This window comes from Gigantopelta aegis, chromosome 1 (assembly GCF_016097555.1).
Source record: "Gigantopelta aegis isolate Gae_Host chromosome 1, Gae_host_genome, whole genome shotgun sequence".
In the NCBI taxonomy this organism is placed as follows: domain Eukaryota; kingdom Metazoa; phylum Mollusca; class Gastropoda; order Neomphalida; family Peltospiridae; genus Gigantopelta; species Gigantopelta aegis.
The window spans coordinates 44,009,914-44,031,434 of NC_054699.1; the positions used below are offsets into that span (position 1 = coordinate 44,009,914).

Here is a 21,521-nt window from a genome sequence, read left to right on the forward strand (position 1 = left end):
ACCCGCTACATTTTTCCTAATGGTCATGGGGTTGTACGTGCACATTCACAAAAAGCTGTTGTATCGCACGCCTGTCATGGACGTAGGTGTCGGTCTCGGCCGGCTAATCCGTCCAGGACAGAATTTTCTAGTCAGGTCGGATTAGAGGGTTTTACGTGCACATTTAGTGCAAGCTGTTGTAGCACACGCCTGACACGACAATTTTATCTGTCCCTTGCTTTATGGCTGTTGTAGTCTCGTCTATTTGACTTTTCCAGGTACTCGGTTCGACCCACTGCTTTAAATTCAGGAGGATATCTCTTGATACGCTTATCATTTTTATATCTTCAACAATTCTTGTTTCCACGGTTTGGCCACATATACATGTTAAGTCTGGAAATAAAAGAATGTCCCATCATTGCAACATTGCTCGAAACGTGAGCCATATTTGTTGAAATCCTTTTTACTTTCTTATTTTTTTATTTTCTGCAATCAATGTGCCATGCAATGGTAATAATTTACCTTGTACCAGTGGGTGCCACAGAACACGTATTTCCAGCTGTGTTGGGATATCCCACAGTCCACACAAAAGCTGACAGGAATCCACAGCCTGGACGTGTCCCACCTGTACACTGGTATGTAAGACCCTTTCAGTCATTGACTTTGTAAGTCTGACTGTGTCTCTCACTTTCGATGTGGTCCACCCCCTTGTGGTGGTATGAAACGTCCTTTCTTGAAACCAAATTATAAATATTTTTTCACTGCTATCATTGTAATAAATGTGTAATGGTTTGCTTAAAGCTATGATTATTGTTAGTCTGAGTACAGAAATCAAATGATAAGCTTTGCTGGTGCATGGATAGTAATATTAGGTGAAAGGCTATTTGTTTCCATGTTTTGATAAAATTTACTTACCTTGATTTTGTGTATTGTATTATACTTCCCACCCCCCACAACTCCTTACACTGGTTTTATATAAATATATATAAATAATATTTTCATATACTTTAAACTTACCATTTGTGACACCCAATAGCCGATTTGTATTTTTGTGCTGGGGTGTCGTTAAACCATTCATTCATTGATTCTTGAAAGCCTTTCGGGCAGCGATGCACGAGGAACAGACAGTCACTGAACATGCCTTGCAGAATAGATCCAGCTTCGTGTTTTCGTGAACTTTACAAATATATTTCTGCTGGAAGAATTCGCAGTGTGGCATATTAATAGGTTTACATACCAGAAGTATTTTATGGGTTTTTTCTTTTGCTTTTTTTGGTTGGAATTGGGGGTGGTGTTTTTTTATGATGTGCTGCACACCCGTGTCACATATTCTCCTGGCAGTCCAGGCATGGCACTAGTGAGGAAATGACACCTCGACGGAATCCTGTACAGGCCATACTTTTCAGAGGTTTGGACACGCCAGTTCCTCATGTGACTGTTTTCTGAATACTTTACCAATCTTTTCATTCTTTGCAGGCATTGAGAAGTACTTGGTGAATGTCCCAGTGCCATCTCATTCGTTCCAGATGAGTGCAAAAAAGCCACAAACTGGTCATAGATATTTGTGTATAGAAGCTTCGGCAAGTGAATGTAAAATACTAGCAAAACACCTCCTTTTTATACTCTTATCGGAAGCAGTCCCATTAAGTCAAGACCTATCCAAGGACGTCATTACCTGTCCCAGTAGGCCAAGACCACAGCATATGTGTAAGTTGGTCAGGGACACGCGCAAGTGTTGTCCCTTGCTCAAGTCCAAGGTCAGGCTATGGCTCACGCCAACGTCGTATACCTGCCCTGGTATGCCAAGGTCATTGCCTCCTAGGAAGGACATGTCAAGGTCACGGTCAAGTAGGTCATGCATCCCCTTAATAAAGGGTTTCAAGCTGATAATTATGATTTGACGAAGAATAATTTAAAAAAAATCTTTAATAGAATACTACTTAACAGCCTTTCGGACGAGGAACAGACAGTCGTTGAGCAAGTCTTGCAGAATAGATCTAACTTCATGTTGTGAACTTTACACGTATCTTTCTGCTGGAAGAATTCCTCGTGGCATATTGATAGGTTTACATACCACAAGAATTTGATGCGTTTTTGTTATTTTCAGTACTTCATGCTATCAAGCTGGTCTCTAACACGAGCCACAAGATTCCCATCACGTGATCCGTCTGTGTAAACGGGGATGTATTCACGGTACCTTACTTGGATTTCCATGAAATGTTGTTTATATATAACTGAATCTGTGCTATCTTTCTTTAGATGCACACGATCGAATACAATTATAGCAAAATAAAGTATGAAGGCGTTTCCAAAATGTCGGATAAATTATGTTATGATAAAAACTGCTTAATGTGAAGACCAAATGTTCAAATTATTTTTTAAAACAAAGTAACATTTTGAATAGGTGAATGCAAGTAGTATATTTTGTACGTAGCGGGGACAACAATGAGAATACAATGGAAACGTCTCCAATACAATGGATATGCACCTCCGGAACAATGGCTGCCTGACTTGTTCGTCTTTAGCACAATGGCGACGTCATTGATTGTTGACATTAGTACAATAGAATGCACCTATTGTGTTGAGAGGATGACTAGCATTTTTTCTTCAAATTTTGGCGGGAATGACCGGGCTTTTTTTTCTCTCGGTACGATGGGGTCACTCGAAAAGTGCATGTATTGGAAATGACGTCATTGAAAGTAGGGTTTAAAAGGTTTCATTTATAAACCTGTTGCAATACGACTTTTGTTTACTTTATTTGAATCGTGGGTGAAAAGGTTGTATTTATAAATGTGTGTGGTTTTTAAAGGGTTTATTTATAGTATGCAGTGCAAGTGTGGAGCAATGACAGCTCCTGAAAAAGGAGTCGGCTCCTGATGTTGAAGCCCGTAATGATATAAACCAACGCCATTCAAGACATATATGTGATAGACCTAACAATGAAGTGATAAGATATTTGTGTATTGTGTATGGTATATAAATTAATGATCATAAAACATTATGTTTAATTGACGTTAGTGCCTTGTATGTAACGACTCATTCTAAACCATGGCTGAGCAAGAATGTTTGATAAAGATAACGACCCCTACAACAATTACGATAGTAAGTGGAAGTGGTAGCGGGAAAACGTTTTTTAAAAAGCGTCTTTTGAGAATGCCAAGTGTGTGTTTGATGTAACGCCAAAAGCATTGTTTATTGCTATGTGGTGTGGCAGGATGTATACACAGACATGCAACACTGTTTTATGAGGGACTACCAACACAGGAAGAGCTGAACACGTGGACAGACGAGTCTGAGAAACATATGGTCTTGGACGATCTGATGATGGAAGTGTGTAACAGTGAACTCATGTTGATAGTTTATTCTACGCTGTCACATCATTTGGGTATTACCTGAATTAGTTTACAACAAAGTATTTACCCTAAAGGAACGTGTTCTAGAACCATGATTTTAAATACCCGAATATAGGATTTTTGCTTCACAGATATTTCCCGGTCAGTCTGAGTACTTTGCTGAGTAATATCAAGATGCCGTGCAGTCACGAAAATATAGATATCTGTTAGTAGACGTGGCACCATACAGTAATCCCGAATATGGACGACTACGTACGGGTATTTTACCTGGAGAACTGTACTGTCTATCTCCCTAAAGACTAATATAAAGCAGTGCCGTGTACGAGAATGCTCATTTGTGCGATTGCATACGACATGAGCAAACAGTACTCTTGGATCATTGTGGCATACCCACGTGGTAAACCGGAGAGAGTATTATCGGAGGGTTCGCAGTGGTATAAAAGCAAGTCTGAAGCTATTGACTCGCTCAAACGTGTTGTCGCATGTGGTGTCGACATTCCAGATTGTTGGGGTGGACCTTGGATCATTGTGGCGTACCCACGTGGTAAACCGGAGAGAGTATTATCGGAGGGTTCGCAGTGGTATAAAAACAAGTCTGAAGCTATTGAGTCACTCAAACGTGTTGTCGCATGTGGTGTCGACATTCCAGATTGTTGGGGTGGATCTTGGATCATTGTGGCGTACCCACGTGGTAAACCAGAGAGAGTATTATCGGAGGGTTCGCAGTGGTATAAAAGCAAGTCTGAAGCTATTGACTCGCTCAAACGTGTTGTCGCATGTGGTGTCGACATTCCAGATTGTTGGGGTGGATCTTGGATCATTGTGGCGTACCCACGTGGTAAACCAGAGAGAGTATTATCGGAGGGCTCACAGTGGTATAAAAGCAAGTCTGAAGCTATTGACTCACTCAAACGTGTTGTCGCATGTGGTGTCGACATTCCAGATTGTTGGGGTGGATCTTGGATCATTGTGGCGTACCCACGTGGTAAACCAGAGAGAGTATTATCGGAGGGTTCGCAGTGGTATAAAAGCAAGTCTGAAGCTATTGACTCACTCAAACGTGTTGTCGCATGTGGTGTCGACATTCCAGATTGTTGGGGTGGATCTTGGATCATTGTGGCGTACCCACGTGGTAAACCAGAGAGAGTATTATCGGAGGGTTCGCAGTGGTATAAAAGCAAGTCTGAAGCTATTGACTCGCTCAAACGTGTTGTCGCACGTGGTGTCGACATTCCAGATTGTTGGGGTGGATCTTGGATAATTGTGGCGTACCCACGTGGTAAACCAGAGAGAGTATTATCGGAGGGTTCGCAGTGGTATAAAAGCAAGTCTGAAGCTATTGACTCGCTCAAACGTGTTGTCGCATGTGGTGTCGACATTCCAGATTGTTGGGGTGGATCTTGGATCATTGTGGCGTACCCACGTGGTAAACCAGAGAGAGTATTATCGGAGGGTTCGCAGTGGTATAAAAACAAGTCTGAAGCTATTGACTCGCTCAAACGTGTTGTCGCACGTGGTGTCGCACGTGGTGTCGACATTCCAGATTGTTGGGGTGGATCTTGGATCATTGTGGCGTACCCACGTGGTAAACCAGAGAGAGTATTATCGGAGGGTTCGCAGTGGTATAAAAGCAAGTCTGAAGCTATTGACTCGCTCAAACGTGTTGTCGCATGTGGTGTCGACATTCCAGATTGTTGGGGTGGATCTTGGATCATTGTGGCGTACCCACGTGGTAAACCAGAGAGAGTATTATCGGAGGGCTCACAGTGGTATAAAAACAAGTCTGAAGCTATTGACTCGCTCAAACGTGTTGTCGCATGTGGTGTCGACATTCCAGATTGTTGGGGTGGATCTTGGATCATTGTGGCGTACCCACGTGGTAAACCGGAGAGAGTATTATCGGAGGGTTCGCAGTGGTATAAAAGCAAGTCTGAAGCTATTGACTCGCTCAAACGTGTTGTCGCATGTGGTGTCGACATTCCAGATTGTTGGGGTGGATCTTGGATCATTGTGGCGTACCCACGTGGTAAACCAGAGAGAGTATTATCGGAGGGTTCGCAGTGGTATAAAAGCAAGTCTGAAGCTATTGACTCGCTCAAACGTGTTGTCGCACGTGGTGTCGACATTCCAGATTGTTGGGGTGGATCTTGGATCATTGTGGCGTACCCACGTGGTAAACCGGAGAGAGTATTATCGGAGGGTTCGCAGTGGTATAAAAGCAAGTCTGAATCTATTGACTCGCTCAAACGTGTTGTCGCATGTGGTGTCGACATTCCAGATTGTTGGGGCGGACCGTACTATTTTATAGTAAGGAGATCCGATTATGTTGTAAATTATGACAGACTTAATTAACGACAATTTGAGCTATCTGACACTTCTCAAGGATGCATGCATTAAACAGAGACGTGCTCTTTTGATTCACGCATCATCCGAACAGTTCAAGACGTTAATTGAAGTGATTTACAACATTCTACGTGGTAACATTCCAATCTCGGACAGTGTACAAAAACGTCTGTATCGCTACAGAGTGATCATTCGTCAACTGGTCGATAGATAAGTTAACAAAAAGGAAAAACACAGACTGTTACGATTTCACCATTTCATAATACCTAGTTGCATTAAAGCTCTCTTAAACTACCTAAAAAGTAACGACACTGCCCAATTACAGGCGAACAATGGCGAAAGCACATGTTCTACTAAGCCGGGAGACATACAACAATCTATTGAAGAGGAGCAATACACCGACTCGGATGAGTGATTCTACATCTATTAAGAGTGAATGTGAAGACGATACTCTTGAAACTGCTTCAACGGGTGATAATACTACACCAAATAACAATACAAGTGAATCAGCTGAGTCATCGAGCAATTTATTGCTTTCTTTGCAAACAGCCATACTACGAGGTGTTTCCAGTACAAGAGAAATAGGGAAATTAATGGCTTTATGGACATTTGTAAAGGATCAGTTTGAAAAGGGAACATTACTCTGGAATAATACTGGCGAATTTATTGATAAACATGCTCACGCTTTTGAGAAATCTAAGATACCAGTCTTGATACGCTACACTGTATTGAACACTGATTCTACAAAGCAACCCGTGGACTATGTTCATTTCATTAACAGACTGAAAGAGCTGCAAATACCCCGCAAACTCTTGACATCGAGACAGAAAACAAATACAGACTTTTGTCAAAAAGAACAATCAGTTTTATTTAAAAAGAAAAGCAAGCACGGGCATTCCCGGCGTTAAGAAATTAAAGTTGTTAGAGCACTATTAGATGAAACTTGAAATATGAAACTTGAAATGTAATAAAGTGTTTCTTTTCTATAGTTTTCCTGATTATTTATTCTATAGTGTAGTGGCTTGAATATTTAGTTCTTAAGATAGAACAATGTCATTCCACCATGTGTACGCGCAAAAGAAGCTCCAGAACGTTACGACGATGTTCATTGAAGAAATGTTCTTTCATCCATTCAACACTGGTGTATGGCAAAATATTAATTTCATGAAAACGTCGTGTTTCGTATATGTGTAGGAAGCGTTCAGCGTCGCGAACAATAGCTTCGTGTGGTAACGAATCCAGTGTATCACTGAAGTAATCATCAATAGAATCACTTGCTGAATACATCAGACAGCTGTGTTGTACTTGCGAAGGGTGGTTTATTTCACAACCTTTACATCTGTCTTTTGTCATCTGGTTTATGGCTGCGGGTAAAACTCGCAGGTAAAACGCCACCAGAATCGTTTCAAAGAGTATCCTCAGTGAATTGTTGTTGTTGTTGATCATACGTTCACTTGTAGGATTAACAGTACACATAATTACTTTAATTCGTGCATTGTTATATTGATTTAAGTTATGTCTCAATGCTCGACGCAGACAACGACGCCGACTTCTGAATAATGTGTGATCTTGAAACAGGATGGTTCTGCTGTTTCGCTCTTCAACTCGGAAGTAGTAGAATAGAGTATCCATGCTGTAATAGAAAATATTTATTATTAATTATTATTATTATGTTTAACTATTTAGTTTACAGGTAAATAAGCATAGTCCCAATACTCCCGCTTATATAATGTTTACAAAACAAGAACAAATACCTGAAATGATTCTTTCTTTCTTTCCTTTCATTCACATCTGCGTAAGTGTTAACAAAAAAAATGTGATCATGGATTGTAACCATAAGGAACCGAGGAAATACCATCTGCTAAAATATATCTCTTATCATCGAAAGGTATTAAAGCTATTTTAGTGTTCTTTATTGTGTACAGGGTATTATTAAATGAGCGAATCAAATTGAATGTAGCAGAGAACGTTTTTTTTTTAAACAGACATTCTTTAAACAGTTCATGCCTCAGAGACTTTTTAACGAACCCCCTTTTGATACCCTTTGCTTTTTTATGCTCAGTTTTGGTATTTGTGTTTTTATCAATGATTGTAAAACTATAATTTTTAGCTCGAAGTCCCACAAATTCATCAATTATTGAACCACCAGCTTCGTCTTTCATCAGTCCGGTTACTTTGTGATTTGTCATGGAAAATAATGGATGATCGTGGGGGAAATTTGACGTGTCAAACAATTTGTTATTTTGTAGCATGAATCTGTAGGGGTCTAGCAACGGTTCACCGGGTGGCGCCTTGATTTCCATAAACAAACTGTCTGTGTCGGTCATGAGTAGACGGACTCGGTCGTTGTATTGTTTGACCATGGTCTCGTAATAGAAAGATAAAATGTGTCGTTTAGCATGTTCTAAAATACAAAATCCTACTGCAATAGGTTTGTCTAAAGTAACTGTGGTTCTTTGCAGTTCGACTGCAACCAAGTCTTCCGAAAAAATATTTACATATTTGAAATTGGATTTAGCGGCGTACCGTCTTAGTCGCTCTCTTTGTGTGATTAGTTCAACCTGTTTGTATTTTCTGACTGATTCAATGAATTTTCCGTAACAGACATTCGACATTGCTTTGTATAGGTCTTGTGAACACTTATCAGTAGAATGCTTTCGTTTTTGTATGTTCTGTTCAACAAAAGGTTTCATCCACTTTGACTGCTTGAATCTTAAGATTAACGCATTCACAAAGTGTTAACACTTTGTGAATGCGTTTCAATCTTAACCCAAGTTTTAAATATAATTGTAGAGTTGCAAAGTGAATGACATAGTTTTCTTTATTTTTTAAAGTACAAAATAATTTTTTACCAGATGGTTTGTTTAAATTTAACCCAAATTCGTTCAGCAACTGTTTACAGTATGGGGAAAAGTCTTCTTCAGTCGATGGAGAAGAGAACCTCCGTCAAGAACATTATGTTCCACTTCTGGTACATCCTTGAGTACTGCGTCATCTGAACTCTGTTCTTTTATAGCAGCCATCAGGTTTGGTTTGCGTAAGAGATGTTTTGCCTCAAAGAGGGATGGTGGGTATGGTGAAAGTTCATAGGCCATCACCTCATCAAGGGAAAGATCAGCAGTTTGAGACACCACAAGAAACCTTTGGAACAAAAGAGCGGGGTCTATTGTTTTGTCCTTAGCAACGTCAACTGCCACACTAGATGCCAGGGTCTTGACTTTCATTGACCGCTTGTACTTAACTGAAAACAGTGATTGACCCTCCATTGTTGCCACTATTTCTCTGCCAATGGTAAACAGGTTATGGACATTCACATCCTTATTTGCATTGATACCGGTGATAATGTTGCGAAGAGACACTTCATCAGAGAAAGGTGAAAAGGTCTCGAGTTTATCTGCAATTTTCTCCAGGTCTTCACGATCTCTTCTCGTCCTTGACGTTCTTGCCTCCTTGTGTTGTTCACTGGTGACAAAGCTCTGGCGAGTGAAACCCTGCATTGCATCACTGTAGGAAGAGGACACTGGCACAGACAGAGTCCACAAGGCCCTCTGATGTTCGGACATTCCATTTCCTCTGGTGAGTCCTCCTGCAGTTTTTAGGGAGCGCATCAGAGCTTGCTCGATGACTAGGTCGCAACCCAGGCCTGCCCAGTACTGATCAGTACGCCTTACAACATGCAAGCCATTCATAAATCTATGGAACACTGATGGCATATCATCTTCCAGAGTGGTCATTGACTGGAGGTAAAGGTAGGCGGACTTCACATAGTTCCCATGCCCAGCAGCTGCAAAAATGGGCAAACATTCGGCTACAGCATGAAGGTGCATCAGCCAGGATCCTGTACGATCAGCCTCGATAAGCTCCCTTGCAATTCCTACCATCTGTTGGTAATTCAGCCATAGTTTACTGGTGCGAGAGTGAGCGGATAATCCATTTCTTTTGGTGGACAAGAGGTGGACAATTTCACTAAGGCAGGTAGAAGTGATGACCGAATTCAAGTCACTGTCCCCTGTCAGTGTCTGAGCATACAACTGCTCAAGTTCTTGCAACAGGTCTGCAAAACCGGGATGGTCGCAAAGTACTTTGTCTGCAACTTGCTGTGTAAGACACTGATCAAGGAGGAGATGGCCACGAACTGCACGCTGAACTGCCTTTCCAGTCATGATGTGTTGCACAGCATTGTCACCGTAAATTGTTCCCAAGATCTCTCTGATTCCACTCCCATCCAACAACGTTCCTATGGCACCCATAAGATTCATCAATGTGTGGAAGCTGCCGAGCATCAGGACAACATCTCGAACCGGGCTGTCTTCAGGCACCTCGTGTTTGATTTCTGACGCTTTCCAGTAGAGTGGCTGATCGAATGTAACAACTGCAGCGGATCGGTGTTTATCAGCAAGGTTGCACAGATACTCGAGAGTGGAGAAGATGCATGACTTGTCTCCGGAATACATGTCAGTGATGGGCAGGAAGATTACCGAAGACGACCCCGGATGATCACAGTCTTTATGTGCATCATTCCATTCCAGCTCGGTGCAGGCTGTCTGAAGCGTAAAGACATCTCCCACAATACATCAACCCGATGGTCAATGGCGTCGAGAAATGGCAAGGGCTTGAATTTTATGTTTCGGCGAGTGTGTTTTGCGAAACGGTATTCCATTATATCAACTCTGCTTTGTTCAACTATCTCCAAGTCCGCAGTCTTCCGTCTGAGAACAGTGCGACTGACCTTCCTTCCTGGAGTCACAGTAGCTACCATCCCCATGCCGTGGAAAGTCCCCTTCCCATCTAACGTGATGATATTATGATCGACGTTGTCCGCAGCGAACAGCAGTGCCGTATCCAGTCTGTCTATGGTACCACCGAGTACATCCTGGCCAACAGAAGCGGCAGCGTTTTCCTCGAATCGCTGAACTTCTGAATATGATGAACAATATCCCATGGCTGAGAGACTGTCTACAAAAAATCGAGACCTGAAATGATGATGGAGCTGGACTGCTAACCCAAGCTGCAATGGAGCTACTACAGCCCTGGGACGTACAGCCTGAACAACTGATTGTCCAATGCTTGCGACCTTCCTGTGAATGTCCTTTCCAACGAAGAGGTTTTCAAGCAAGCAACGCAAACTCAGGGGGAGATAATCTAAGGCAGACTGACATTCAAGTGAAGAAGTCTTCGGATATTCATCGGTTGATATCGCTCTTGATGAGTTTGGCCGCAGTCTCTATGATGGCTCTCTTCTGGGCTTCTTCATCCTTTTCCTGAATACTGAAATAGTCCCTCAGGATTATTCTTGTCTTTTCATGGAACGTTACAATGTTAGGCAACCCTTCACACTCTGCTATGAATAGCGAATCGCCATACTTCTCCTCCAGCTTATACCTCAGCCATTTATTACTATAGGTAGCACTGTCTCCTTCTACAAGATACTCCGTCATTTTCTTTGCAAGATCTGTGACAGTCAGTTGCTCTTCATCGTTGTCCTCGAGAAAGGCACACATTCTCAAGAACGCTTGCTCTTGGTCCATGTTCATTGGCCTCCCTACCTTCCGCGGTTTCTTTGTAGTAGATCCACCACCATGACGCATAGGAATTCCGTAATTTGTCCGAAAGTTAATGTCACATGAACGATGATACAGACAGTCTGCAGCATGTAAGTCCTTCCCAAAGTACGCGATTCTCCCTTGAATGGTGATTGCCCAGTCATCATTACGCTGTTTGCAATGTGACAAGATGGACCTTACAAATCCTTCCGTTTTAACAAAGCTATAGTCATCGAAATCAGCACTAGACCTTGTCTTCACCACTTCATGTCCACAGAAGAAACACTGCGTCGTGCTATCATAGGATCCAGTAGACACCCATGTACCTCTCTTGGCAGGTGAACGATGAACGGAAGTAGCTTTCTTATGCAAGTCTATTTGTTTCTTGTTTATGTAGTTCATACGACATCTCTTGTGCACCACCGCTCCAGCAGCTACCACAGTGCTAACGCCCCTCTCAATACTGGCTTTATTGATCCCTTCAGCTCCTTTCGCACCACTCTTTCTCCGTCATCTTCTACTTCATGGCTGCATAAGGGGCAAGTTTCTTGACTTTCCATCATTCTCAGCTCTGTAAAAAAAGAAAAATCAATCGTTAGAACCGACAAAAACATTAGTGCAATCAATTTATTACAGTCATGAATGAAATCATACAAAGAAAACTATGCAGTGTTGCCAGACACTGAAAGGCGAGTCGCCTTTAACATTTTATAGCTTTGGCGGCCATATTCTTTGACGTCACATTTGGACCCTTTGTGGTAACCCTATTTTGGTAAACTTTTAGTATGTTTTTCCCTACATGTAATACTACCAAAAAAAACAATAAAACGCTTTCTTGGAATTTGTTCAGGGTAAAGGTTTTTTTTTCGTATTTTGACTGGACTAATACGTGCAGTCACCTGGAGCAATGCAGTCAGTTTCCACGTATGCTTCTGTACCTATGACGTCAGTATCCACACATGCTCCTGTCTACATGCAGGCAGGTAGAGGTCGACAACAACATCAGCTGTTGGCTTCCTTGCGAGCGCAAGAGAGAGAGAGGGAAAGAATTGCACGTGAAGCAAATTACACTCCCGTGAGTCCAACACCAGTCACATATATTGAATAACAGTATCAGCTGCTGACTACCTTGCGAGGGAAAGAATTGCACGTGGAGCAAGTTACACTTTCGTGAGCCCAACACCAGTCACATATTGAATAACATAAGAACAAACATACTGGTAGTAGTAGTAGTAGTAGTACTAAGAACAAACTGTTCAATCTACGTTTCATTTTTTTTTCTTTTTTTTTTAATTTGGATTACCAACACTGTGGATTATTACATGGTAAAGTATGTAATTTGTTTTTGATTACCAACACTGAATTACCTGGAAGTGTTTCATTTAAAAAGAAAAATTGGATTACCTGGGAAAGTGTTTCATAAAAAAAAAATATAAAATATATATATATTTGGATTACCAACACTATAATTTGTTTTGATTACCAACACTGGATTACCTGGAAGTGTTTCATTAAAAACAAAAAAACTAAAAACTAAAAAAAACCCCACAAATTTGGATTACCTGGCAACAGTGTTTTTGTTTAATTATCAACACTTGTTTTTTTTTAATTATCAACACTGTATTACCTAGGAAAGTATTGATTACTTATACATGTATTAGAAATTATGAAACATCCTCCTTTTGATCAATACACAATTTCAGACACTGGAATTGTTTTTTGTTTGTTTTCGAAACACCTCTCTCTTGTATACATATCACATAATAAAGAAAAACATATTATAATAAAGTTTTATTGTAAATGATTACAAAATAGCATTGATTGTAAAATGATTACAAAACAGCATTAATTGGTATATAAAATAGCACTGATTGTAAAAATAATCATTATAAATCAAACATTAATTGGTATATAATAAAAACATGTAAATTCTTACAATGAGTATCGATTCTTTTCTTTTTATTAAATAATGAGGAAGTAATTGTAAATTAATGAGGTATTAATTGTAATTTTAAAAATGCACTGTGAGGTAGATATGTGTAAAGTATTAAGGTACTAGTGACATTAAAAGTAAAATGAGGTATATGTGTAAAGTACTAGTGACATTAAAAGTAAAATGAGCTAATAATTGTGACATTAAAAAAAAAATAATTGTAAAAAAAAAAAAAAAAAATTATATATATTTGGTTGTGTATATTTGTGCAAAAAAGAAAAAAGATCAACAATAATTTGTAAAAAATAAAACAAGTAAATTCTTACTTATAATCACATTAATTTGTATAATCACATTAATTTGTAAATCAATATTAAACAGGGCTCCCCTTACACACTGACAAATTTCTAATTATTATACAGTGAATACAACATTAAGTCTTTCACTAATAAAACCACATTTTAAAATAATTTCAAAGGAAATTAGCAAAACTAAAATGTGTTTCAGTGTGAGCCCTGATTAAAGGTTCAATAACAAAGTTCAGTCTACAATAGTTTGATTAATTTGTAGTTATTTATAACAATCTCAAACATAATGTTTTGGGGGTTGTTTTTTTTTTTTTTTTTTTTTTTTTTGCTTAATTAACTCCAGAATAATATTTATATATGATGTTTAAAGTTTTGTCAAAAGATGTTCTGTGAAAAAAGAAAAATTGGTTAAACATAACACATACAGGTGTAATCAGAAATTATCAGTAACTACGATATTGAACCTTTAAGTTGTAAAATAATTAATAAACAAAGAGACAAAGGCTTGAAAAGAATAGTGAGACAGAGACAGCACTTAGTCCTTTTTAAGAGAAAAAAGTTCAATTTCTTCATCAGAGTTATTGTCAAAAGCCAACCAAGGGGAAAGCATTTGGTGGGGGGAGAGAGGTGGAGTAGTAAGATGGACAGATGCAGCGACAGGAGCAGGAGAGTGGGTTTGTGACAAAGACAAAGAAATTGTGGGTGTTACAGATAAGGTTGGAGTGGTATCAGCAGACATAGATGCAGTAACAGGAGCAACAGCAGGAGAGCAGAACGGTGTCGAAGTTAAGCTTGTGGTGATGTCAAGAGGGATGGAAGGAATATCAAAGACAGGTGTAGGAGGAGTACGTAAAAGAGGATCAGTGGGAGTGTCTGGAAGAGAGATAGAAGGGAGGGGAGGTGAAACAAGTCTTTTGGGTTCAGTCTGGGGAGTGTCTGGAAGAGTGATAGAAGAGTGGGTTGGAGAAACAAGTTTTTTGTGTTCAGTTTGTGGAGAAGGGGAGGTAGTAGGGGAGGTTGGAACAACATGAACTGACCGACAAGAACAAAACATTTTGTAGCTAAACAGAAACAACAACAACACTAACAAAAGAAGAGTCACACCCACACACACAAGAACAAAAATGTTCATCCATGAAGGTTCTGGAAAGAAAAAGGAAATAAAGTTGAGTTATTTTCAGTTAAAAGAAAAAAGGAAATAAGGTTTAATGATTATTAATTAAAACTGTATACATGTAAATATTTATATAATTATTTTTACATTACACAGCACTTTCATTTTCACATGGTGACAAATAAATTCGATTTTTTACAATATTCAAATCATTCAGTGAGTTATTTTTAAAACAAAATTTTAGTTTTTTCCTACATAAAACTAAGATTATGAAAATAATAAAACAAATGAACACCATACAAACACAGATGGGCAAAATACATTTCATTTTAGTACAAGAGTTGACAGTGTTCCCAGAGGAAAAAGACAAAAAATCTGAAAAAAAAAGTATGTTGTAATTAGCTTCACAAATATTAGTTAAACAAATTAGTAAATATTAGTTAAACAAATTAGTAAATATTAGTTAAACAAATTAGTAAATATTATTTATTTCAAATAAACATGCAAATTAGTAAATATTAGTTAACAAATTAAACAAACGAAGGAATTGGATCAAAAGTAGTTATTTCAAATGAATAGTAGAAACATTTAATTTTAAAATTCAAAACACAAAAACACAAAGAAGAGCAACATTACCTTTGATTACTCAGAATAAATTAGGAAATTAAGTTAAATAAATTATTAAAATTAAAGGTTAGTAATTAACAACTGGTTAAAAATTAGTAACTAACACTGGTTAAAATTAGTAAGTAATAAATTATATTAAACAATTTAACAAGTCTTATTTCAAATACATTAATAAAATGTACCTTTGGGTATTGCCATTGTGTTCGTTTGAGATGTGACAGTCTTGTCAAACATGTTAGCTTCCTTGGACTGGGTTTGGAATGCTGAGTAGAAGGAAGGAAGGAGATAAAATGATTACCATACTTAAAGCAATTTTTCTATTAATTTTATCATGTTTAAAAAAAAAAAAAATAAAAATAAAATGTTTTATATTCCAAAAAGGCAAAATATCCGCCCGGTCCCCCATCAATATTTGTTAGAATTAGTGTAAGTTTAGGGTTAGGGTTAGCTATATACAATACCTTTTAAAATATTTTGGTCTATAAAAGCAACATAATATTTATATTTCGTCATCCACTATCACTACGTTTTTAGTTTGAAAAATTAGACATTTTGACTATTCTGTGTAAATATTCCTCCAATACGGTGCTTTTGTTGGTGCTTTTGGTAGAAATATAGCACAGAAGACAAATGTTCGTTTCATTCCGTCAACACTCGGTTCATTCCGTCAAAATACACGCTATCACATTCTGATGGTCTGGAGTTCGAATCCAGACATCAGCACTTGAATTCTATATCCCAAATTGGGGGATACCGGGCTGATATCTTTCCATAATGATAATAATAATAATAATGTTGTAATATAATGTATTCTTAAAAGAAAATATTAAAAAAAAAAAACTTACTGCAAGTTTCCTCGTTGACAACGAGTTCGTGCTTAGTACTATACTTCTTGTTTACCACTGATTCGCAAGTCGCTCTGCCACCTTTAATTAAACGTAATATCGGGAATGTTTCCAAGTCTACCACAATGTTACCTCCACCTTGGATCTCGATCACACGAACATGTGGATACTTCGCTCCCTTTGTGTGTGTTAAAACGCCACTAAATGGCCTACATACCATGAGTGGTGACCCGGTACAGATTTCACCAAACTGAAAAGTACAAACACTTAAGAAAAAAAGAGAAAACAAAACACTAATAACAAACATACTGCCTGGCTGTCGTACTGCGTAGTTTATGCAAACATGTTGTCGTACTGCGTAGTAACGAAAGTTTATGTAAATAGAGTACTCTCCCTTCAATTATACTACTATCTACTAAAATAATGTTAAATATAACAAACCAGAATCGTGTGATTAAATACGTTTATTATTTTAAAACTGTTTTATTTACAAGGAAAGGTGTTAACATTCCAGAGAGAATATGTATATATATATATATATTTGATTCTGTACATTTTACAGCATATGTTTAAATTACAAACAACGTACTAGTATTTACATGCAATACATAATGGTGTGCAATATCTAAAATAGCGACATATGAAGTTAGATACAAATACATCATTCTGTAATTTATCTTCACTGAACTGATTCACAATATCTTTCATTATCAGATCAGTTTTACATTTTTGTAACAAATAATACAAACAATAAAATCCACAGGTCAGAGAGGTTAAACTTTGAAGACATGTGCTATTGTAAACATAAGATGTATGATGTTTCATTAGAAATTCTAAAAAATTTGCACTATAGTATTCGGGTGGATTGCCAAAACTGTCAAAAAACTCTGCTTTAGTTTTATCAAAAAAGAACGCAACCCAGTGCTTTCCGGCTAGGTGAGATGGTTCTGTGTTCACAATACACCCCCAGAGACCTCCTCATTTCAAACAGGGCAATGTGTCGCTTGAGTACACACCGACAATACGTGATCGAAGATCAAGGTCACAGTCTATCACACACTTGATCTGTCTTGCATTCATATTTGTCCTCTACTTCACAAATACGTTTCTAGAATGATCAATTTCAATCAAGCTAGGAAATTCCCCATACACAATGCAACTGACTGTGCTATTCAGTGCTGATTTAAACTGTACTTCTAACCGTAAATTACCACTCTTAATTAAGCTTAAATAATCAGAGTCCACAAACACAGGTTCTAGACTGAACACAAACAATCCATGACCCAAAACAAATTCGGATCTTTTAATGTAATTTCCACTGTCTTGACCCCATCTGTTGACTCCCTCGAATAAATTCACGTAGGTGCTTATGTCTTCGGCTTCTACTAGTCTACTCACACCACCCCATCTGTTGACTCCCTCGAATAAATTCACGTAGGTGCTTATGTCTTCGGCTTCTACTGGTCTACTCACACCGTCCAAATACAAAGACACAGTTTTCACAAATGAACTCTGGAAGTTGAAAGGGTTCTTTGTATAGGATCCAGTCACACCATCACCGTTTACAAACCCAACAACTAGTCTACCTGGACACTGTGACTGGTACACGCTGTCCCACGCGTAACTCTGTTGAGAAGAGGGAATACTACTCATTTTAACTTCGGTTTTAGTGAATGGATAAAGGGTGTTGGATTTTTCAAACAGCTTGTTGTGAGTCAGAATCAGGGCACTGTTCATTTTCAGTTTACATATCTTGAAATAGATATCTTGCAACTCGATCATGTATTCCTGACCAGTCTTGCCAGACATCAGACAAAAGGGAACGGAACTCCGAAATAGCTTTATAGTAACATCCACGCCATTCACCAGATATCTACCTATGTTAAAAATATCTTCGCATAGTGGACCTTCCATGGTAATTGTTTTACTGTTTGCGATGAATGCACCTCTTATGAGTAATCCAGAATTAGCACCGGTAATGGGATCGGTGCTTTCAATGTCTGTTTGTACCTCCCCTTTGTCTTTGTAAAATAACTGAGACTGAAGTTGAGACTGTTTAGCCTCCGCTCCATAATTCAGTAAGGTTTCAATAATTGCTTTGTAGGGATAGTGATTGTTCGCTGAACTCACCAACTGACCTTGTAAGTACACAGCTACTTGAGACCACAAAGCTTGCATGAATAGGTTTACCGGACTCACGTGTTCATCTTTATCCAGAACTGTCCCGTCGGAGTGGCTCACTTTCAACTTTACATGCAAACGACTACCTTTCAAATCCACGTAGTCGCTTCCACTGTTTGCAATTTGGAATTCTACTCGTGACGAATCTGTAATTTGACTGATGGGCCTGCAGTCTACGTAGTAATGTTGAAACACACTCGTCTGGTATGGGGGCATAGTAAACAGGTCCAAGGCACTTGGTAACCTTTCCACAAAGTCTTTGTTAGGAGTGACATATTGTTTTATACAAAGATATCTTTTTCGTTTACAGCTGATTTGTACTTCAATGCAGGAGCCTGTTTCTTGCGTTGTGTCATGTGACTGACTTTTTTTGTTCTGACGATTCGATCAGTAGATTTACGTTTTATAGCCTTTGTACGTTTCTGTTCAGCTTCAGCACGTTCTATGACATCTTGAGTCTGTGATGACACTTCTATTATAGACTTGTTTTTGTTCTTGAATGAATGAATGAATGAATGAATGTTTAACGACACCCCAGCACGAAAAATACATCGGCTATTGGATGTCAAACTATGGTAATGCAAATAAATAAAGTGATGATCAACATCAATATAAAAATTCAAGGTTCCAACAAAAACAGTGTAAAGAACAGTGTAAAGCACTGTGCAAAAACACAAATATCACAGAATTTTACGGATACTGAATTTTACTCAAAACTTCAATTTTGTGCTGTATTGGCCATTCTCAAAGACAATGTTACACCCCTGCACCACGGTAAGGTTACAGCATGTTTTTGTTCTTGTCATCGTTACTGTTGACATGGTTCGGTACAATGGGAATCATGTAAGAAAACCACTTATCCTTATAATTACCAACACCAGATCCCACTTGCTTATTTGAATGAACAACATTCTTTGTTCCTTTTTCGAAATACCGTAACCATTTATTCACATCAGGCACATAAAGTTTTCGATCCATAGTAATTTACTCTAGAAATGGATAACGTCGCAACAGTAGTGTCACACTCGTTGTCTCTTTAATAAATGAAACTGGATCGCCTGATGCTGCTTTTATATGTATTTTGACATACGCGCTGTCCTTCACTACAACAGCCATGTTCCACAGCGTGTTAAACTCGTAACGAGGACCGTCGCCTAAATCGACACGTCTCAGCAGTGGAACCAAAGCATCCCCCACTATACTATTCAAACACCTTCAAACATTAGTTCGGCGGTATAAAATATACCTTTCAGCACTTCGTCGTGAAAATCTCTCAGTCTTACACTGGAATACCTTGTCGTCTACTTCTAGAATGTATTTTAAACAACTCTTCTGTCCACCTCAAGTCCTGCTCCTTTGTGAATGATTTACGCAAATAGTTGATTCTCGTTAAATCACCCACTTTAAATACAAATTTTGCTAATGGTTTCTTTACTTTGGGTTCGACGTACAGATGACTCCACACTTTAATTTCGTTCGCTTTATTTACATCAGCCGGTGCCCAAAGTCCCAGAGACGAGTGTACTGTATTGTTATAATTATGCACTAGATCTGCTAAAACGTCTATGTATTGTTATAAGTCGTATACCTAGCAAGAAGCGACCGACCTGTCCTAATATACCTCTCAGCACAGTTACTTTTGATATCTTCATTCTGCGTGACAATCAGTTTAATGTTTTCTTTTGTCAGAAACTGCTTCAATACTCCAGCGAACTCTGTACCGAACTTTCTTGGGTATTCGCCCGTCTTTTAAAACAGTTTTGAAGCCGTCTAATACTGTCTCCGGTCTTTTGTTAACTAATGGTATGATAGGTATCTGCTTATAGCTATTGACATTCTATCTCCATTATTAACCTTTGAATGACGACTAACATCCATCAAATCCATATCAAACATCTCATCCTTTTTGTTAACTCGAACTCGGAGACGCTTGAATGAACGGTTCACTGGTTTGTGGATTGTTTTTGCATTTACCATAGTTTGACACCCAATAGCCGATGTATTTTTCGTGCTGGGGTGTCTTTAAACATTCATTCATTCATTCACTGGTTTGTGCAAACTGTACGCATCTTTGTCATTCAGCCATTGTGTTACTGTAGCCAAATTGTACGTTTGCAAACCACGTCTTTTCAAAGCGCCGTGAAACTTCTTTGGACCGTAGAAAGCTCCAGAATACGTTTCAAGTTTATTCTTTTCAGTCTCGTAGAGCTTTGTTTTCACTTTGCGTTCCATAACTGAACTGAACTAAACTAATGTATTCTGTGATGTTAATTTATATCTACACACATGTTCACTTTACAAATCTATCTTCTAAACGCAGCATGTTCAATACTTGTTCTTTTAGTATTTCCATCCACTCAACAGTTTTAATATAATATCCAAATAGTCTTTACATTGGTACTGACACAAAATAAAACCTGGGGTTTCTGAAACATCAGGATGTTCAAAAACAAGGCGTATCCACCTGGGACTGACGTCGATTTCGTTCAGTTCTGTCAGTGTTATCTGGTAGTAGCGTTTAATCATATCATCGTGGGACAATGTTTTACAAGTATGAGTTCTTTCCTCATCAAACATACATCCCATACACATTTCCTTAGAAAGTCGCTGAATTAGTTTACATATCTCAAATGCATAACTCAGTGATAACAGATTCTCTAAGCATATTCTGTTATCCACTTCATCCACAAGAACACGAGATGGTCGTATTTTCCTGGTAATTATTCGCTTGGTACTGTTAGTTAAATCACAGAAGGAACTTTTAGCATCCATAACACATTCCATACGACTGTTAAACCAGTGGTTAGATTTTCTTACTATTGTTTCATCAAAACTGTATTCGCATCTTAAAACATATTTCCAACTGAAGTAGACATCTTATTTCTTGTCGTTAGTGTTCATCTGGCCTCAGACCACAATTAATTTCACTATGTATTCTCATGTAGCCCCAGTGGCTGTAGCACTTTTATTAATTTCACCAGGCCATTAGCATTTCACGGGAAATATTACCTGCCTGGGCCCATTGAACACTCGAAAGGACGACATCTGTTGTCCAGCTCTTTTCCGCGTTATATCAATGTAAACAAACACACGTGGGCTAAGGGACCGAATAATTTCTCTGCATTTTACACAAATTTTGCATGACTTCAATGTGCTCTGGGGGACATTATGCAGTATCCAGTGTAAACCAAGTGCACATATTCACTAACTGCATCCTCTTACCTGTCAAACCCAGTGCAACAATCCAGTATACCAAGCAGCTACCCAGCCATTGATCACATCACAAGAAAACTAT

General features: G+C 38.6%; 1 protein-coding gene across 2 annotated transcripts; it reads right to left on the bottom strand.

Moving 5' to 3' along the window:
* Nucleotides 1–6,517: 6,517 nt before the first annotated feature.
* Nucleotides 6,518–17,397, bottom strand: LOC121375448. 2 transcript variants are annotated; one of them, XM_041502915.1, is made up of 5 exons: nucleotides 16,046–17,397; nucleotides 15,383–15,463; nucleotides 14,548–14,948; nucleotides 8,528–11,789; nucleotides 6,518–7,308 (listed from the first exon to the last, which is right to left on the bottom strand). In XM_041502915.1, the coding sequence occupies exon 4, from the start codon at nucleotides 10,127–10,129 to the stop codon at nucleotides 8,561–8,563; it is 1,569 nt and encodes a 522-aa protein (XP_041358849.1). In that variant the 5' UTR covers nucleotides 10,130–11,789; nucleotides 14,548–14,948; nucleotides 15,383–15,463; nucleotides 16,046–17,397; the 3' UTR covers nucleotides 6,518–7,308; nucleotides 8,528–8,560. The 2 variants fall into 2 exon arrangements, with proteins under 2 accessions (XP_041358849.1, XP_041358857.1); XM_041502923.1 differs by lacking the exons at nucleotides 14,548–14,948; nucleotides 15,383–15,463; nucleotides 16,046–17,397 and adding an exon at nucleotides 12,118–13,311.
* Between the last annotated feature and the right edge of the window lie 4,124 nt (nucleotides 17,398–21,521).